The 17,858-nt window shown below is 41.9% G+C and overlaps 1 protein-coding gene across 1 annotated transcript in view; it reads left to right on the forward strand.

Moving 5' to 3' along the window:
- The first annotated feature begins 223 nt into the window (after positions 1–223).
- The window catches only part of lpgat1 (lysophosphatidylglycerol acyltransferase 1), a 69,586-nt gene continuing 51,951 nt past the window's right edge, over positions 224–17,858 (forward strand). Inside the window, exons 1-2 of the mRNA XM_035794557.2 lie at positions 224–787; positions 2,109–2,360. Of these exons, the coding sequence (XP_035650450.1) occupies positions 2,123–2,360 (238 nt within the window). The 5' untranslated portion in view covers positions 224–787; positions 2,109–2,122. The remainder of the gene's footprint in view (positions 788–2,108; positions 2,361–17,858) is intronic.

The following is a 17,858-nucleotide window of genomic DNA, read 5'->3' on the forward strand; positions in this document are numbered from 1 at the left end:
TAGGTCTGGAGAAGGATTAGAGGAGATAAATTGTGGAATGGGGTGTTTCTTTGTTATATAAATATTGTTTAATTTTAAATGGATAATAGTTGCCAATGGAATTTTTCCCTTTCTCAAATTGTATTGTACCTTAACACAAATAAATGTATTTTGGCCGTGAATGGCCTCACACTCCAGTACAGTAGGTGGCAGGGGGATGCAGTTTAAATTGGATGCGATCCGCCAACATAATTCCCGAAGAAGAAGAACGACAGAGATTCTCCTCTGGTGGCCGCTGCAGAATAGCTAGATATAATCGAACGGATTTTACAAGCTAGAGGAGCAGACGGCAGAATCTATTCAACATCACCCGATGTACGAACTGAAACGCGGCCGCCTTTGCATTAAAACAATAAAGGCGTGTTATATGGCTCTTTCATCAAGGGATTGTTGCATTTGGATTAAAAGAGACGCAAGGGATATAGCTGATGCCTGGCTATCCTGCTTGCGATCTACTAACGTTAGTTAGCTAACTGATGTTGCATCGATGGAATTATTCGAGTGCCATTGATTGAGAACAACCCAGCAACGCTAAAGAAGACGTTACAATACATGGATAGCGGCGAGCTATCCGTGACCGGAGTCTGAACGGCACATAGACAGGATGATGTATTACTCAACGTTGAAGGATCTAACATGTTAACTAAATACATGTGACTTGGTGTTCATCCATTTTAAGCCAGCTATCTCTAACGTTAGCTGGCTTGTTTTATCGTCCGGCATTTGGACGGAGTGATAGTAAGATTGGGTGAGTATGATAAGAACATGGATGTTTAGCTAACTAGCTGACAAACCTCTGACCGTGATTTGATTTACTAGCTAATGTTAACTAGTAAGACATGATTAAAACCAATGACATAGCATGTTGAGTCACGGCGGCGTTGGTTTATTAGTTAGCTAGCCAGGTAACATTAGCCGAAACACGCTTATCCATGCAGCTTTGTAACAACCGTTGTACCTATAACTAGTTAGTTAAATAAACTACTGGTCTAACGTTACTAGCTGGCTAAGTAGTTTTTGTGGACAAGTTTTGCCGCTTGCTTCAGTCAGAGCACCTGGGCAAAAATTAGCTAACGAACTGGTTGACTTTCTTTCCTGGGTAAAGATTCCAACACAGTTAGCTATCGTTAATGTAATTACTAATTACTTTGTTATTAATAATAGTATGTATATCTCAATAGCTAACTAGCTAGTTACGGAAACCACTGGACGCAGAAAACTGTGTTGTAGGTTCATTCATTCAATGCAAAGAACACTTTTGGCTGGTCTCCCAAGATTTGGACTAGTGATGTGATTTGAACCCGGCGGTATCCGCCCTGAGTCCTGCTCAATAATATTAACTATGTAACGTAGAATCATGTGTAGCTATAAAACCGATTGCTGGTACATGAATTCAGAGGATAGTGCGTACGGCCCAATACATCACTGGGGCCAAGCTTCCTGCCATACAGGACCTCTATACCAGGCGGTGTCAGAGGAAGGCCCTAAAAATGGTCAGTCTCCCGTCACCCCAGTCATAGACTGTCCTCTCTGCTACCACACGGCAAGCAGTACCAGAGTGCCGAGTCTAGTTCCAAGAGGCTTCTAAACAGCTTCAAGCAGTAAGACTACTGAACATCTAATCAATTAACTACCCGGACTATTTGCATTGACGCCTCCCCTATACAGCCTCGCTGATGTTATTTTATTGTTGATCTTTAATCATATATATATATATATAATTTTTTTTTAAATCAGTTTATTTTAGTGAATACTTCCTTAGCACTTGTTTATTTTTCTTTACTGCATTGTTGTTTCAGGGCGTGTAAGTAAGCATTTCACTGTAGCCTCTAGAAAGACTGCTTCCCTTTTCAGGTGTCTAAATGTTACTGTACCTAGCTTGTGTGCTCTCCAATTTATAACGACCAAACAATATTTGTAGCCAACTACATTTATTAGCTAGCTTACAGTGTGATAGTCTTAGCTAGCCATGTTTACTTGTCAATGTCAAGTTTTTACACACATTAGAAATGCACCAGTCTGAAATGTATTTACTAGCTAGCTTACTGGTTTTCTCCCTCTTCCTACAGGAGTGTGTATCAGTATGGCACAGCTTCTAGAAGGCGCCCGCAAACTGGGCTGGGTACTCTTGAACGCCTTCCTTCGTTTCATCTTTGTGTTCATCAATAACTGTGTAGCAATCCCTTCGTATTGCCTTTACTGCATTCTTCTTCAACCTCTGAGAATAATGGACAGTCACTATTTCTGGCACATTGAAGGAATAATGTTCAAATGGATGTTGGCAATGGTGTCACTGTGGGGCTGGGTTGCAGGCTATACAGGTAAGCTGCCACACAACATGCTTTTCCTTGGCTCAGAGTTGTTTGAAACTTGGGATAGCTATGAATGCAAGGGCTATGGTGGACACGCACTATTGGTCATTAGCCTACATGGTTCAGACTGGTGTTGTGGGATCATTGTAATCAAGTTATTGAAGGCAACAACCTTTTTCAATGATTACCTGATCCCCTTTCAGGATGGTTGTATCTCAAGTGCAAAACTAATATCTACTGTCTGTAGGAACTAGGAAGTTCATGTTGAACAGGTCATCCCCCTTGTATTTGTCATGTACACCTACTTGTAAATGTTTAACCTACAGTGACTTCAGAAAGTATTCATACCCTTTGACTTATTCCACTGAATTCAAAATGGACACACTACCCATTAATGACAAAGTGAAAACATGTTTTTTTTAAAACATTTTTGCCAATGTCCTGAAAAGGAAATAAAGATCTAATTTAAACAAAGCAAAAAAAGAAACGTCCTCACTGTCAATTGCATTTATTTTCAGCAAACGTAACATGTGTAAATATTTGTATGAACATAACAAGATTCAACAACCGAGACATAAACTGAACAAGTTCCACAGCCCTGTGACTAACAGAAATAAAATAATGTGTCCCTGAACAAAGGGGAGGTCAAAAGTAACAGTCTGTATCTGGTGTGGCCACCAGCTGCATTAAATGATGCAGTGTATCTCCTCCTCATGGACTGCACCATATTTGCCAGTTCTTGCTGTGAGATGTTACCCCACTCTTCCACCAAGGCCCCTGCAAGTTCCCGGACATTTCTGGGGGGAATGGCCCTAGCCCTCACCCTCCGATCCAACAGGTCCCAGACGTGCTCAACGGGACTCTTCGCTGGCCAAGGCAGAAAACTGACATTCCTGTCTTGCAGGAAATCACGAGCAGTATGGCTGGTGGTGTTGTCATGCAGGAAGGTCATGTCAGGATGAGCCTGCAGGAAGGGTACTACATGAGGGAGGGGGATGTCTTCCCTGTAACGCACAGCATTGAGATTGCCTGCAATGACAACAATCTCAGTCCAATGATGTTGCGACACATTGCCCCAGACCATGACGGACCCTCCACCTCCAAATCGATCCCGCTCCAGAGTACAGGCCTTGGTGTAACGCTCATTCCTTTGATCAATCAATCAATCAAATTTTATTTATATAGCCCTTCGTACATCAGCTGATATCTCAAAGTGCTGTACAGAAACCCAGCCTAAAACCCAAAACAGCAAGCAATGCAGGTATAGAAGCACGGTGGCTAGGAAAAACTCCCTAGAAAGGCCAAAACCTAGGAAGAAACCTAGAGGGGAACCAGGCTATGTGGGGTGGCCACTCCTCTTCTGGCTGTGCCGGGTGGAGATTATAACAGAACATGGCCAAGATGTTCAAATGTTCATAAATGACCAGCATGGTCAAATAATAGTAAGGCAGAACAGTTGAAACTGGAGTAGCAGCATGGCCAGGTGGACTGGGGACAGCAAGGAGTCATGTCAGGTAGTCCTGGGGCATGGTCCTAGGGCTCAGGTCAGTTGAAACTGGAGCAGCAGCATGGCCAGGTGGACTGGGGACAGCAAGGAGCCATCATGTCAGGTAGTCCTGGGGCATGGTCCTAGGGCTCAGGTCCTCCGAGAGAAAGAAAGGAGAGAATTAGAGAACGCACACTTAGATTCACACAGGACACCGAATAGGACAGGAGAAGTACTCCAGATATAACAAACTGACCCTAGCCCCCCGACACAAACTACTGCAGCATAAATACTGGAGTCTGAGACAGGAGGGGTCAGGAGACACTGGCCCCATCAGGACACCCCCGGACAGGGCCAAACAGGAAGGATATAACCCCACCCACTTTGCCAAAGCACAGCCCCCACAGCACTTCGATGATAAACGCGAATCAGACCATCACCCCTGGTGAGACAAAATCGCAACCTGTCAGTGATGAGCACTTTTTGCCAGTCCTGTCTGATCCATCGACTGTGGGTTTGTGCCCATAGGCGATGTTGCGGGTGATGTCTGGTGAGGGCCTGCCTTACAACAGGCCTACAAGCCCTCAGTCCAGCCTCTCTCAGCCTATTACGGACAGTCTGAGCACTGATGAAGGGATTGTGCGTTCCTGTTGTAACTCGGGAAGTTGTTGCCATCCTGTCCCGCATGCAGGTGTAATGTTCAGATGTACCTATCCTGTGCAGGTGTTACACGTGGTCTGCCACTGCGAGGACGATCCGCTGTCCGTCCTGTCTCCCTGTAGCGCTGTCTTAAGCGTCTCACAGAACGGACACTGCAATTTATTGCCCTGGTCACATCTGCAGTCCTCATGCCTCCTTGCAGCATGCCTAAGGCACGTTCACGCAGATGAGCAGGGACCCTGGGCATCTTTCTTTTGGTGTTTTTCAGAGTCAGTAGAAAGGCCTCTTTTTAGTGTCCTAATTTTTCATAACTGTGACCTTAATTGCCTACCGTCTGTAAGCTGTTGAATGAATTTTTTATTATGTGCAAACATTTCCAAACCTATTTTTGCTTCATTATTTTTGTGTGTAGATTGATGAACAAAACAATTTAATACATTTTAGAATAAGGCTGTAACGTAACAATGTGGGGGGGGAATCAAAGGGGCTGAATACTTTCTGATGGCACTGTAGGTGTGTTTTTCCCCTCGGCACTCTTTACTAGAGGTCGACCGATTAATCGGAATGGCCGATTTGAATTAGGGCCCATTTCAAGTTTTCAAAAAAAACGGTCATTTTGGACGCCGATTAAAAAAGATATATAATTTGTATTTTTTTTGTTACACCTTTTATTTAATCTTTATTTAACTAGGCAAGTCGGTTAACACATTCTTATTTTCAATGATGGCCTAGGAACGGTGGGCTAGGTCACAAATCAGAAAAGCAATCAAATTAATCGTTTACCTTTGATCTTCGGATGTTTTCACTCACGAGACTCCCAGTTACACAACAAATGTTCCTTTTGTTCCATAAAGATAATTTTTTTACCCAAAATACCTCCGTTTGTTTGTTGCATTATGTCAGAAATCCACAAGAAAGAGCGGTCACAACAACACAGACATATATTCCAAATAATATCCATAAAGTCCACAAACATGTCAAACGTTTTTTATAATCAATCCTCATGTTGTTTTAAAAATATATATTCGATAATATATCAACCGAGTGTGTAGGTCTTTCAATAACAGCGGGAGAAACCATGGCTGCTTTACTCAGTTGTACAAAACTCACTCGGAGCCCCCACCTATCCACTTACGCTCATTTTTCAAAATAAAAGCCTGAAACTGTCAAGACTGACACCTTTGGGAAGCCATAGAAAAAGGAATCTGGTTGATATCCCTTTCAAATGGAGGATAGGCATGCATAGGAACAAAGAGGTTTCAAAATAAGAGGCACTTCCTGATTGGATTTTCCTCAGGCTTTCGCCAGCAATATCAGTTCTGTTATACTCACAGACAATATTTTTACAGTTTTGGAAACTTTAGTGTTTTCTATCCTAATCTGACAATTATATGCATATTCTAGTTCCTGGGGCTGAGAAATAGGCTGTTTCAAATGGGTACGTTTCTTTAACCTTTGGGGGCAGTATTTTTGTTTTTGGCTAACTGCCTTCTTTAGGGGCAGAACGACAGATTTTTACCTTGTCAGCTCAGGGATTCCATCTTGCAACCTTGCGGTTAACTAGTCCAGCGCTCTAACCACCTGCCTCACGAGGAGCCCGCCTGTTGCGCGAATGCAGTAAGAAGCCACAGTAAGTTGCTATCTAGAATTAAACTTAATCAATCATAATCACTAGTTGGAACTACACATGGTTGACGATATTACTAGTTTATCTAGCGTGTCCTGCGTTGCATATAATCGATGCAGTGTGCATTCGCGAAAAAGTACTGTCGTTGCTACAACGTGTACCTAACCATAAACACCAATGCCTTTCTTAAAATCAATACACAGAAGTATATATTTTTAAACCTGCGTATTTAGCGAAAATGAAATCCAGGTTAGCAGGCAATATTAACCAGGCGAAATTGTCACTTCTCTTGTGTTCATTGCACGCAGTCGGTATATTCAACAGTTTGGGCCGCCTGGCTCATTGCAAACTAATTTGCCAGAATTTTACGAAATTATGACATAACATTGAAGGTTGTGCATTGTAACAGGAATATTTAGACTTATGGATGCCACCCGTTAGATAAAATACGGAACGGTTCCTTATTTCACTGAAAGAATAAACGTCTTGTTTTCGAGATGATAGTTTCCGGATTCGACCATATTAATGACCTAAGGCTCGCATTTCTGTGTGTTATGTTATAATTAAGTCTATGATTTGATAGAGCAGTCTGGCTGAGCGATGGTAGGCACCCGGAGGCTCATAAGCATTCATTCAAACAGCACTTTTGTGCGTTTTGCCAGCAGCTCAGCTGTTTATGACTTCAAGCCTATCAACCCCCGAGATTAGGCTGGTGTAACCGATGTGAAATGGCTAGCTAGTTAGCGGGGTGCGCTCTAATAGCGATTCAAACGTCACTCGCTCTGAGACTTGGGAGTAGTTATTCCCCTTGCTCTGCATGGGTAACGCTGCTTCGAGGGTGGCTGTTGTCGTTGTGTTCCTGGTTCGAGCCCAGGTAGGGGCGAGGAGAGGTACGGAAGCTATACTGTTACACTGGCAATACTAAAGTGCCTATAAGAACATCCAATAGTCAAAGGTTAATGAAATACAAATGGTATAGAGAGAAATATTCCGATAATAACTACAACCTAAAACTTCTTACCTGGGAATATTGAAGACTCGTGTTGAAAGGAACCACCAGCTTTCATATGTTCTCATGTTCTGAACAAGGAACTTAAAAGTTAGCTTTCTTACATGTTACATATTGCACTTTTACTTTCTTCTCCAACACTTTGTTTTTGCATTATTTAAAACAAATTGAACATGTTTCATTATTTATTTGAGTCTAAATTGATTTTATTGATGTATTATATTAAGTTAAAATAAGTGTTCATTCAGTATTTCTGTAATTGTCATTATTACAAATACATTTTAAAAATCGGCCGATTTAATCGGTATTGGCTTTTTTTGTCCTCCAATAATCGTATCGTGTTGAAATCATAATCGATCGACCTCTACTCGTTCCCTCCTTTCAATTGGGTGTCTGGGAGCCACGTTGCTCTCTCAGAGCAAAATCTTTACAAAGTAATGAACATGGCCTGCTGATAAATAATACATAGACGTCTGCTTCTAGAACACCTGGGCTTGTTTTTGCAACTTGTGTAATGGGACCTTGATGAGCATATTGCAGATGAGGTTACCCCTGTACCAAGGCAGGTAAGCTAAGAGCTTGCTGAACTGCTGGGATAGTACCTTGTCCTTGTTGGAGTCTGTGACCGGACTGCCTATGCACAACGGGGGTTTTCCTGACTTCTTCATGCCCCATCCTCCACATATGACAAATGTTTACACAAGGTCAGTAGTTACTTACAGGTCTGTTACTTTAAGGAACAGGTAAATGACTGCTAAAGCTGCCATGAGTCGTAGTATCTTGCGTGACTCATTGCTGCAGCCACTCAAGTCCTTGTCAACATAATTACTGTCACTTATCTACGCCTGGTTAAAGGAGAATTTCGGGAAAGTACTGTGTTTGGGAGAAAAGTGAGGGCGGTAGCAATTTTATATATAATTTTGAAATTATACGTTGTGGTGCAGTGTGTCTAAGATCTGGACCTGTATATTTTTACCACTCTCCCAACCACACATTTTCAATAGCCTACAGTGCCTTCAAAATATTCACACCCCTTCCTTGATTTTTTAAAAATTGTCTTATAGGCTGAAATTTTAAATGGATTAAATTGAGTTTGTCACTGTAATGTCAGTGGAATTTATTTTTACTAATTTAAAAATAACCAATGAAATGTCTTGAGTTAACTTGGAACTCCCTCTCCCGGATCCGGGAGAATTGTCATCAACTGACACTTAGCATAACGCAACGGACAAAAAATATTACTAGAAAATATTCATATTCATGAAATCACAAGTGAAATAGATTGAAACACAGCTTAGCCTTTTGTTAATTACCCTGTCATCTCAGATTTTGAAATTATGCTTTACAGCCAAAGCAAGACAAGCATTTGTGTAAGTTTATCGATAGCCTAGCATAGCATTATTCCTAGCTAGCAGCAGGCAACTTGGTCACAAATCAGAAAAGCAATCAAATTAAATTGTTTACCTTTGATGAGCTTTGGATGTTTTCACTCACAAGACTCCCAGCTAGACAGCAAATGTTCATTTTGTCCCATAAAGATTATTATTATTATTATTATTATTATTATAACTGAAATACCTCCGTTTGTACTTCACGTTTGATTGAGAAATCCACTGGAAACTGCGGTCACGACAACGCCGAAAAATATTCCAAATTAGATCCATAATATCGACAGAAACATGGCAAACGTTTTTTATAATCAATCCTCAATGTGTTTTTCCCCACACACAACTTTATCTGTAAGGTCCCTCAATCGAGCAGTGAATTTCAAACACAGGTTCAACCACAAAGACCAGGGAGTTCTTCCAATGCTTTGCAAAGAAGGGCACCTAGGTAAAAATAAAAAGCAGACATTGAATATCCCTTTGAGCATGGTGAAGTAATTAATTATACTTTGGATGGTGTCTCAATACACCCAGTCACTGCAAAGATACAGTATTACTCATTAAAGTAATACTGCAAAAAATGTTACTTTTTGTCCAGAATATGAAGTGTTATGTTTGTGGCAAATCGATACAACTCATTACTGAGGACCACTCTCCATATTTTCAAGTATAGTGGTGGCTGCATCATGTTATGGGTGTGCTTGTAATCGTTAAGGACCAGGGAGTTTTAAAGGATAAAAATGAAACCGATTTGAGCTAAGCACAGGCAAAATCCCAGACACTGGGAGATGAATTCACCTTAAAGCAGGACTATAACTTAAAACAAAATGCCAAATCTACACTGGAGTTGCTTACCAAGAAGTCGGAATGTTCCTGAGTGGCCGAGCTACAGTTTGGACTTAAATCTACTTGAATCCATGGCCAGACCTGAAAATGCTTGTCTAGCAATGATCAACAATCAATTTGACAGAGCTTGAAGAATTAAAAAAATAATAATAGGCAAATGTTCCACAATAACGTTGTCATTATGGAGTATTGTGTGTAGCTGGGTGGGGGGGAGAAAACAATTTAATAAATTTTAAATTCTGGTTGTGAAATAGGTCGGTATAAATACTTCCTGACGGCACTGTATATATCACACGGGTGGTATTCCCATCAGCCATCCAACTTGTCATCCTCCTCCCTCTTCTCTCCATTATGGTCGGCATTCTTAGACTGTTGAGAAAGCTTCAATGCTGACACTGAAAACCACAATACTGAGTTTGTATTTCAGCCCAACAGCACTGCCACTGAGGGCTGCGGAAATGTGGCAGGTTGCCTAGCAGTTATAGCGTTGAGCCAGTAACCAAAATGTTGACTGTTAGAATATCCAAACCGACAATGTAAAATATATATATATATATATATATCTATCTATATATATCTGTATCCTTGAGCAAGTCATTTAACCCTAATTGCTCCAGGCTAGCGACTGATCATGGCTGACCCTGGTCATGGTCCCACCGTTCGACGGTGTTTCGTTGGGGGAGTTGGGATATGCAAAATAAAATAAAAAATGATTTGTTTCACATGCGTATAATACACACTTGTACGTGTGAGACAGGATAAATATAAACACCCACCAAATTGTTACGTTACACCCTTATTCTAAAATTGAATAAATTGTTTGTTTTCCTCATCAATCTACACACAATGCCCCATAATGACAAAGCAAAAACAGTTCTTTAGATTTTTTTTGTGCTAATTTTTTTTTTTTAAATGTTATCACATTTACACAAGTATTCAGACCCTTTACTCAGTACTTTGTTGAAGCACCGTTGGCTGCGATGACTATAGCTTCAAGTCTTATTGGGTATGGTGCTACAAGCTTGGCACACCTGGTTTTGTTGCATTTCTCCCATTTTCTTCTCTGCAGATCCTCTGAAGCTCTGTCAGGTTGGATGGGGAGCAACGCTGCACAGCTATTTTCTGGTCTCTCCAGATATGTTTGATCGGGTTCAAGTCTGGGCTCTGGCTGGGCTACTCAAGGACATTTAGAGACTTCTCCCGAAGCCACTCCTGCATTGTCTTTGCTGTGTGCTTTGGGTCGTTGTCCTGTTGGAAGGTGAACCTTCGCCCCAGTCTGAGGTCCTGAGCGCTCTGGAGCAGGTTTTTATCAAGGACCTCTGTACTTTTCTCTGTTCATCTTTCTCTCGATCCTTACTAGTCTCCCAGTCCCTACCGCTGAAGAACATCCCCACAGCATGATGCTGCCACCACCATGCTTCACTGTAGAGATGGTGCCAGGTTTCCTCCAGACGTGACGCTTGGCCTTCAGGCCAAAGAGTTCAATCTTGTTTTCATCGGAACAGGGAATCTAGTTTCCCATGGTCGGAGAGTCCTTTAGGTGCCTTTTGGCAAACTCCCAGTGGGCTGTCGTGTGCCTTTTTTACTGAGGAGTGGCATCTGTCTGGCCACTCTACCATAAAGGCCTGATTGGTGGAGTGCTGCAGAGATGGTTGTACTTCTGGAAGGTTCATCTACACAGAGGAACTCTGGAGCTCTGTTAGTGACCATTAGGTTCTTGGTTTTCCTCCCTGACAAAGGCCCTTCTCCCCCGATTGCTCAGTTTGGCCGTGCAGCCAGTTCTAGGAAGAGTCTTGGTGGTTCCAAACTTCTTCCATTTAAGATTGATAGAGGCCACTGTGTTCTCGGACTTCAATTCTGCGGAAATGTTTTGGTACCCTTCCTCAGATCTGTGCCTCTACACAATCCTGTCTCGAAGCTCTATGGGACAATTCCTTTGTCCTTATGGCTTGGTTTTTGCTCTGACATGTACTGTCAACCGTGGGAACTTATATAGACAGGTGTGTATTTTTCAAATCATGTCTGATCAATTGAATTTACTACACGTGGACTCCAAGTTGTAGATACATCTCAAGGATGATCGTAGAAACAGGATGCACCTGAGCTCAATTTCTAGTCTCATAGCAAAGGTTCTGAATACTTATGTACGTTACAGTACCAGTCAAAAGTTCAGACACCTACTCATTCCAGGCTTTTAATATTTTCACTATTTTCTACATTGTAGAATAGTAGTGAAGACATCAAAACTATGAAATAACACATGGAATCATGTAGTAACCAAAAAAATATAATTATATTTGAGATTCTTCAAAGTAGTAACCCTTTGTCTTGATTACACCTTTGCGCACACTTGGCATTCTCTCAACCAGCTTCATGAGGTAATGTAATGCATTTCAATTAACAGGTGTGCCTTGTTAAGTACATTTGTGGAATTTCTTTCCTTAATGCGTTTGATCCAATCAGTTGTGTTGCGACAAAGGGGTGGCATACAGAAGATAGCTTATTTGATCTGTTCCTGCCATAGTAAGGACTTGGGTCTTTTACAAAATAGGGCTAAGATAAATGACAGACCATTACTTTAAGACATGAAGATCAGTCAATCCGGAAAATGTCAAGCACTTTGAAAGTGCAGTCGCAAAAACCATCAAGCTCTAGGATGAAACTGGCTCTCGTGAGGACCGCCACAGGAAAGGAAGACCCGGAGTTACCTCTGCTGCAGAGGATAAGTTCATTAGAGTTAACTGCACCTCAGATTGTAGGCCAAATAAATGCTTCACAGAGTTCAAGTAACAGACACATCTCAACATCAACTGTTCAGGGGAGACTGTGTGAATCAGGCCTTCATGGTCAAATTGCTGCAAAGAAACCACTACTAAAGGACACCAATAAAAACAACGGACTTGCTTGGGCCAAGAAACACGAGCATTGGACATTAGACTGGTGGAAATCTGTCGTTTGGTCTGACGAGTCCAAATTTGTGATTTTTGGTTCCAACCACTGTGTCTTTGTGAGACGCAGAGTAGGTGAACATATCTCTGCATGTGTGGTTCCCACCGTGAAGCATGGAGGAGGTGTGATGTGTGTGCGGTGCTTTGCTGGTGACACTGTCTGTGATTTATTTAGATTTCAAGGCACACATAACCAGCATGGCTACCACAGCATTCTGCAGCGATATGCCATCCCACCTGGTTTGCACTTAGTCCCACTGTCATTTGTTTTTCAACAGGATAGTGACCCAAAACACACCTCCAGGCTGTGTAAGGGCTATTTGACCAACAAGGAGACTGATGGAGTGCTGCATCAGATGACCTGGCCTCCACAATCACCTGACATCAACCCAATTGATATTGTTTGTGCTAAGTTGTACCGCAGATTGATGGAAAAGCAGCCAACAAGTGCGCAGCATATGTGGGAACTCCAAGATTGTTGGAGCATTTTTCAATAAGCTTGTTGAGGGAATGCCAAGAGTGTGCAAAGTGTTATTTTTGGGGTACTTGAAAACTTAAAATGAAAGAGTGCACTGTGCGTTGTCATCAAGCAGTGATTTTTATCTGTGGAAACAACACTGGTGGGAAAATGTGCATATTTTCTTTATGCGGGTTATAGAATATTCGAATGGTAAATCTGCCAATTGGCTGGAAACCTAGCTTCAGAAACCATTTGAAAAGCAGGAAATCTTTCAGATTGTGTCATCTTTTAAAGCCCAACAGTTAAAGATGAATTATGCCACATACAATGTCATTGTAATGAATCATTTTATCTAGGTCTTTGCTTAAATGTTGGACTTAATTATGAGGCTAAGTCATCTGCATTCTCAGTGAAAGCTGATATTCCATTTTCTCCAATAAAAGTCTAAATGGGTTGGTTTCAAGCATTGGATCTGCAAGAGTTTGGAGCAGATTGGGAGTTGCATTTTGGGAGTAAAGACTTCCTGACTCACTGTGGAGGAGGGTTTGTTTTTTATCTTCATGGGAGTCTCGGCGTTCCTAGGAAACCAAATAAACTCCAAAACCACAGTTTATGCTCTTCTCCTCCCTCACTCAATCAGCTAACCCTGTTTAAAAACAGAAACTCCATTAATGGGAGAGATGAGGCAAGAGGAGGGTTTATTTGCTCAGCACTGACTGGGCGGAGATCCAGTAGCTATGTATGATAGCTCTAGGGCAGGTTTTCTCTGTCAAAGATGAGATCACTTCTTTTCATTAATGGACAGGCTAGCATGCAGTTCAAACAGTTGGAGATGGACAGAAGGCTGTGTTTATAACAATTCAACTGTTCTCCTTGTTAGCCTAGTGGCAGGGTAGCCTAGTGGTTAGAGCATTGGACTAGTAACCGAAAGGTTGCAAGTTCAAATCCCCGAGCTGACAAGGTACAAAATCTGTCGTTCTGCCCCTGAACAGGCAGTTCCTAGGCCGTCATTGAAAATAAGAATTTGTTCTTAACTGACTTGCCTAGTAAAAAATAAAAAGCTTGCAAATACAGTGCAATGAATTTAAAATGTAAAAAATCTACACAATGTCACAGTATTTTTGCAAAGTATTCAGACCCTAGGCTATTTGACTCAATTGAGTGCATCCTGTTTCCATTTATCATCCTTGATGTTTCTACAACTTGATTCGAGTCCACCTGTGTTAAATTCAATTGATTGGTCATGTTTTGGAAAGGCACACACCGGTCTATAAGGTCCCATAGTTGAGTGAGCATATCGGGGGCCTCCCGGGTGTCGCAGTGGTTAAGGGTGCTGTACTGCAGTGCCAGCTGTGCCTCAGAGTCTCTGGGTTCGCGCCCAGGCTCTGTCGTAACCGGCCACGACCGGGAGGTCCATGGGGCGACGCACAATTTGGCCTAGCGTCATCCGGGTTAGGGAGGGCTTGGTCGGTAGGGATGTCCTTGTCTCATCGCGCACCAGCGACTCCTGTGGCGGGCTGGGCGCAGTGCGCACTAACCAAGGTTGCCAGTTGCATGGTGTTTCCTCCGACATTGGTGCGGCTGGCTTCCGGGTTGGATGCGCGCTGTGTTAAGAAGCAGTGCGGCTAGGTTGTGTATCGGAGGACGCATGACTTTCAACCTTTGTCTCTCCCGAGCCTGTACGGGAGTTGTAGCGATGAGACAAGAAAGTAGCTACTACAACAATTGGACACCATGAAATTGGGGAGATCCTTGATGAGCACTCTGGAGCAGGTTATCTGACTGTGGCGAAGGTTCACCTTCCAACAGGACAGTGACACTAAGTACACAACTAAGTCTCTGCATGTCCTTGAGTGGCCCAGCCAGAGGCCGGACTTGAACCTATCAAACATCTCCAGAGACCTGAAAATAGCTGTGTATGGGGAGCGCCCTGCAATCTGACAATTTGAGAGGATCTTCAGAAAAGAAAAGAATGGGATGAACTCCCCAAATACAGGTGCCAAGATCATAACCATGGCTGTTATCGCTGAGTAAATTGTCTGAATACTTATGACATACATTTTTTTTATAATACATATTGATGAGGGGGGAAAATGTTTTAACCCATTTTAGAATAAGGCTGTAACATAACAATGTGGATAGAGTCAAGGTGGGGCTAAGAGAAATGAGAGAAATGACAGACCATTACTTTAAGACATGAAGGTCAGTCAATCTGGAAAATGTCAAGCACTTTCTGAATGCACTGCTAAACTTGAAATACTGAACATATTTGCCCCTCTCTAATTTTCTCTACTTTTGCATATTTTTGATTCTTAATGTTCAGTTCTTTAACCAAAACCTAATATCAGATCAAGTGCACCTGAGTAAACAAAACAATTATACTGAATTAAAATATAAACGCAATATTTCTAACATTTTACTGCCTTACAGTTCATACAGTGCCTTGCGAAAGTATTCGGCCCCCTTGAACTTTGCGACCTTTTGCCACATTTCAGGCTTCAAACATAAAGATATAAAACTGTATTTTTTGTGAAGAATCAACAACAAGTGGGACACAATCATGAAGTGGAAGGTATAAGGAAATCAGTCAATGTTAAATATATAAATTAGGCCCTAATCTATGGATTTCCCATGACTGGCAATACAGATATGCATCTGTTGCTTATCATAGTTAAGGTCGTGGATCAGAAAACCAGTCCGTATCTGTTGTGACCACCATTTCCCTCATGCAACAGAACGTCATCTCCTTTGCATAGAGCTGATCAGGCTGTTGATTGAGGCCTGTGGAGTGTTCCAACTCTTAAATGGCTGTGCGAAGTTGCTGAATATTGGCTTGACCTGGAACACTCTGTTGTGCACTTTGATCCAGAGAATCCCCAAACATACTCAATGGGTAACATGTCTGAGTATGCAGGCCACTGACGAACAGATTTTTTTTAATCTTCCAGAAATTGTGGACAGATCCATGCGACATGCATTATGTTGAAACATGAGTTGCTTGCGGCAGTGGCCCTCAGGATCTCGTCACGGTGTCTCTGCATCCAAACTGCCATAGATAAAATCCAATTGTGTTCGTTGTCCATAGCTTATGCCTGCCCATACCATAACCCCACCACTATGGGGCACTCTTCACAACATTGACATCAGCAAACCGCTCGACCACACGATGCCATTCACGTGGTCTGCGGTTGTGAAACCGGTGGACATACTGCCAAATTCTCTAAAATGACGGAGGCGGCTGATGGTAGAGAAACTAACATTAGATTCTCTGGCAACCGCTCTGGTTGACGTTCCTGCATTTTGCATGCCAATTGCACGCTCCCTCAACTTGAGACATTTGTGGCATGGTGTTGTGACAAAACTGTAAATTTTAGTGGCCTTTTGTTGTCCCCAGCACAATGTGCACCTGTGTAATGATCATGCTGTTTAATCAGCTTCTTTATATGTCACAGTTGTTAGGTGGATGGATTATCTTGGCGAAGGAGAAATGCTCTATATTGGGATCTTCCTCGGGTCCACACAACATGAAACACATGATACAGAACATTAATAGACAACCGCTCAGGGACAGAACTACATAAATGTAAAAATGTTACACGTAGCCTCCATATCAATACATACACACAAACTATGTAGGTCAAATAGGGGAGATGTGTTGTCGTGAGTTTTGTTTTTTTAAACCAGGTTTGCTGTTCATTTGAGCAATATGAAATGGGAGTTCCATGCAATAAAGGCTCTATATAATACTGTATGGTTTCTTGAATTTGTTGTTTTGGGAACTGTGAAAAGACCCCTGGTGGCATGTCTGGTGCGGTAAGTGTGTGTCAGCGCTTTGCGTAAGTTGACTGCAAACCATTTGGAATTTTCTACACTTTTCTAAAAATAAGTGATGCAGTCGGTCTCTATTCAAAGCCGAGAGAATGGCATGCATCTTATTTATATTAGCCCTTTGATTATAAAAAAAAAAGAGCAAGACGTGCCGATCTTTCCTGGTCCAGCTGCAACTTAACTAGGTCTGTCCTTGCAGCACTCGACCACACAACTGGGCAATAATCAAGATGAGACTAAACTAGAGCATGCGGTACTTGCTTTTTGGAGTGTGCATCTCTTTATTACGGACAGACCTCTCCCCTTCTTTACAACCATTGAATTTATATGTTTTGACCATGACAGTTTACAATCTAAGGTAACGCCAAGTAGTTTAGTCTCACCTTGTTTAACAGCCACAACATTCATTACCAGTTTTAGATGATCTGGACCTGTTTATTACTGGCCACCCATTCCAAAACAGACTGCATTCTTTAAAGGGTTCAGTGACTTCATTAGCTCTGTTGCTGATGCATATATGGTTGAATCATCACCATACATTGGAACACATGCTTTGTTTAATGCCAATGGCAGGTCAATAGTAAAAATAGAAAAGAGAAGAGGGCCGAGAGAGCTGCTCTGCAGTACGCCACATTTAACATGTTTGACAAGAAGCTTCTATTCAAGAAAACCCTTTGAGTTCTATTAGATAGCTCTGAAGCCATAATATGGCAGAAGTTGAAAATCCTTAACACGTTTTCACACTGAAATCTAACAGTACAGCTCCCACAATCTTATTATTCTATATTTATTTTAACCAATCATCAGTCATTTGTGTCACTGCAGTACATGTTAAGTGTCCTTCTCTATAAGCATGCTAAAAGTCTGTAAGTTTGTTTATGTATAAATAGTATTGTATTTGGTCTAACACAGTTTTTTCCAACAGTTTGCTAACCCTAACCCAAGCTGATAGGCCTGCTGTTAGAACCAGTAAAGGTCACTTTACCACTCTTTGGTAGCTGAATGACTTTGCCTTCCCTCCAGGCCTGAAGACAACTTTTCTCTAGGCTCAGATTATATGACAGATGCTAGTCGCTATTAAAAGTAACCTTGTTTAAAATTACATGTATCTTTTTACCTTAAAAAAAGCAGGGTGGAAATACGACCTGTCATATGACTTCCTCTGCACCCTGTCACCCCACCCCACTAAGCACTCCCTGTCACCCTACTCTACTAAGCACTCCCTGTCACACTACCCCACTAAGCACTCTCTGTCACC

This window comes from Oncorhynchus keta, chromosome 19 (genome assembly GCF_023373465.1).
Source record: "Oncorhynchus keta strain PuntledgeMale-10-30-2019 chromosome 19, Oket_V2, whole genome shotgun sequence".
Taxonomy (NCBI): domain Eukaryota; kingdom Metazoa; phylum Chordata; class Actinopteri; order Salmoniformes; family Salmonidae; genus Oncorhynchus; species Oncorhynchus keta.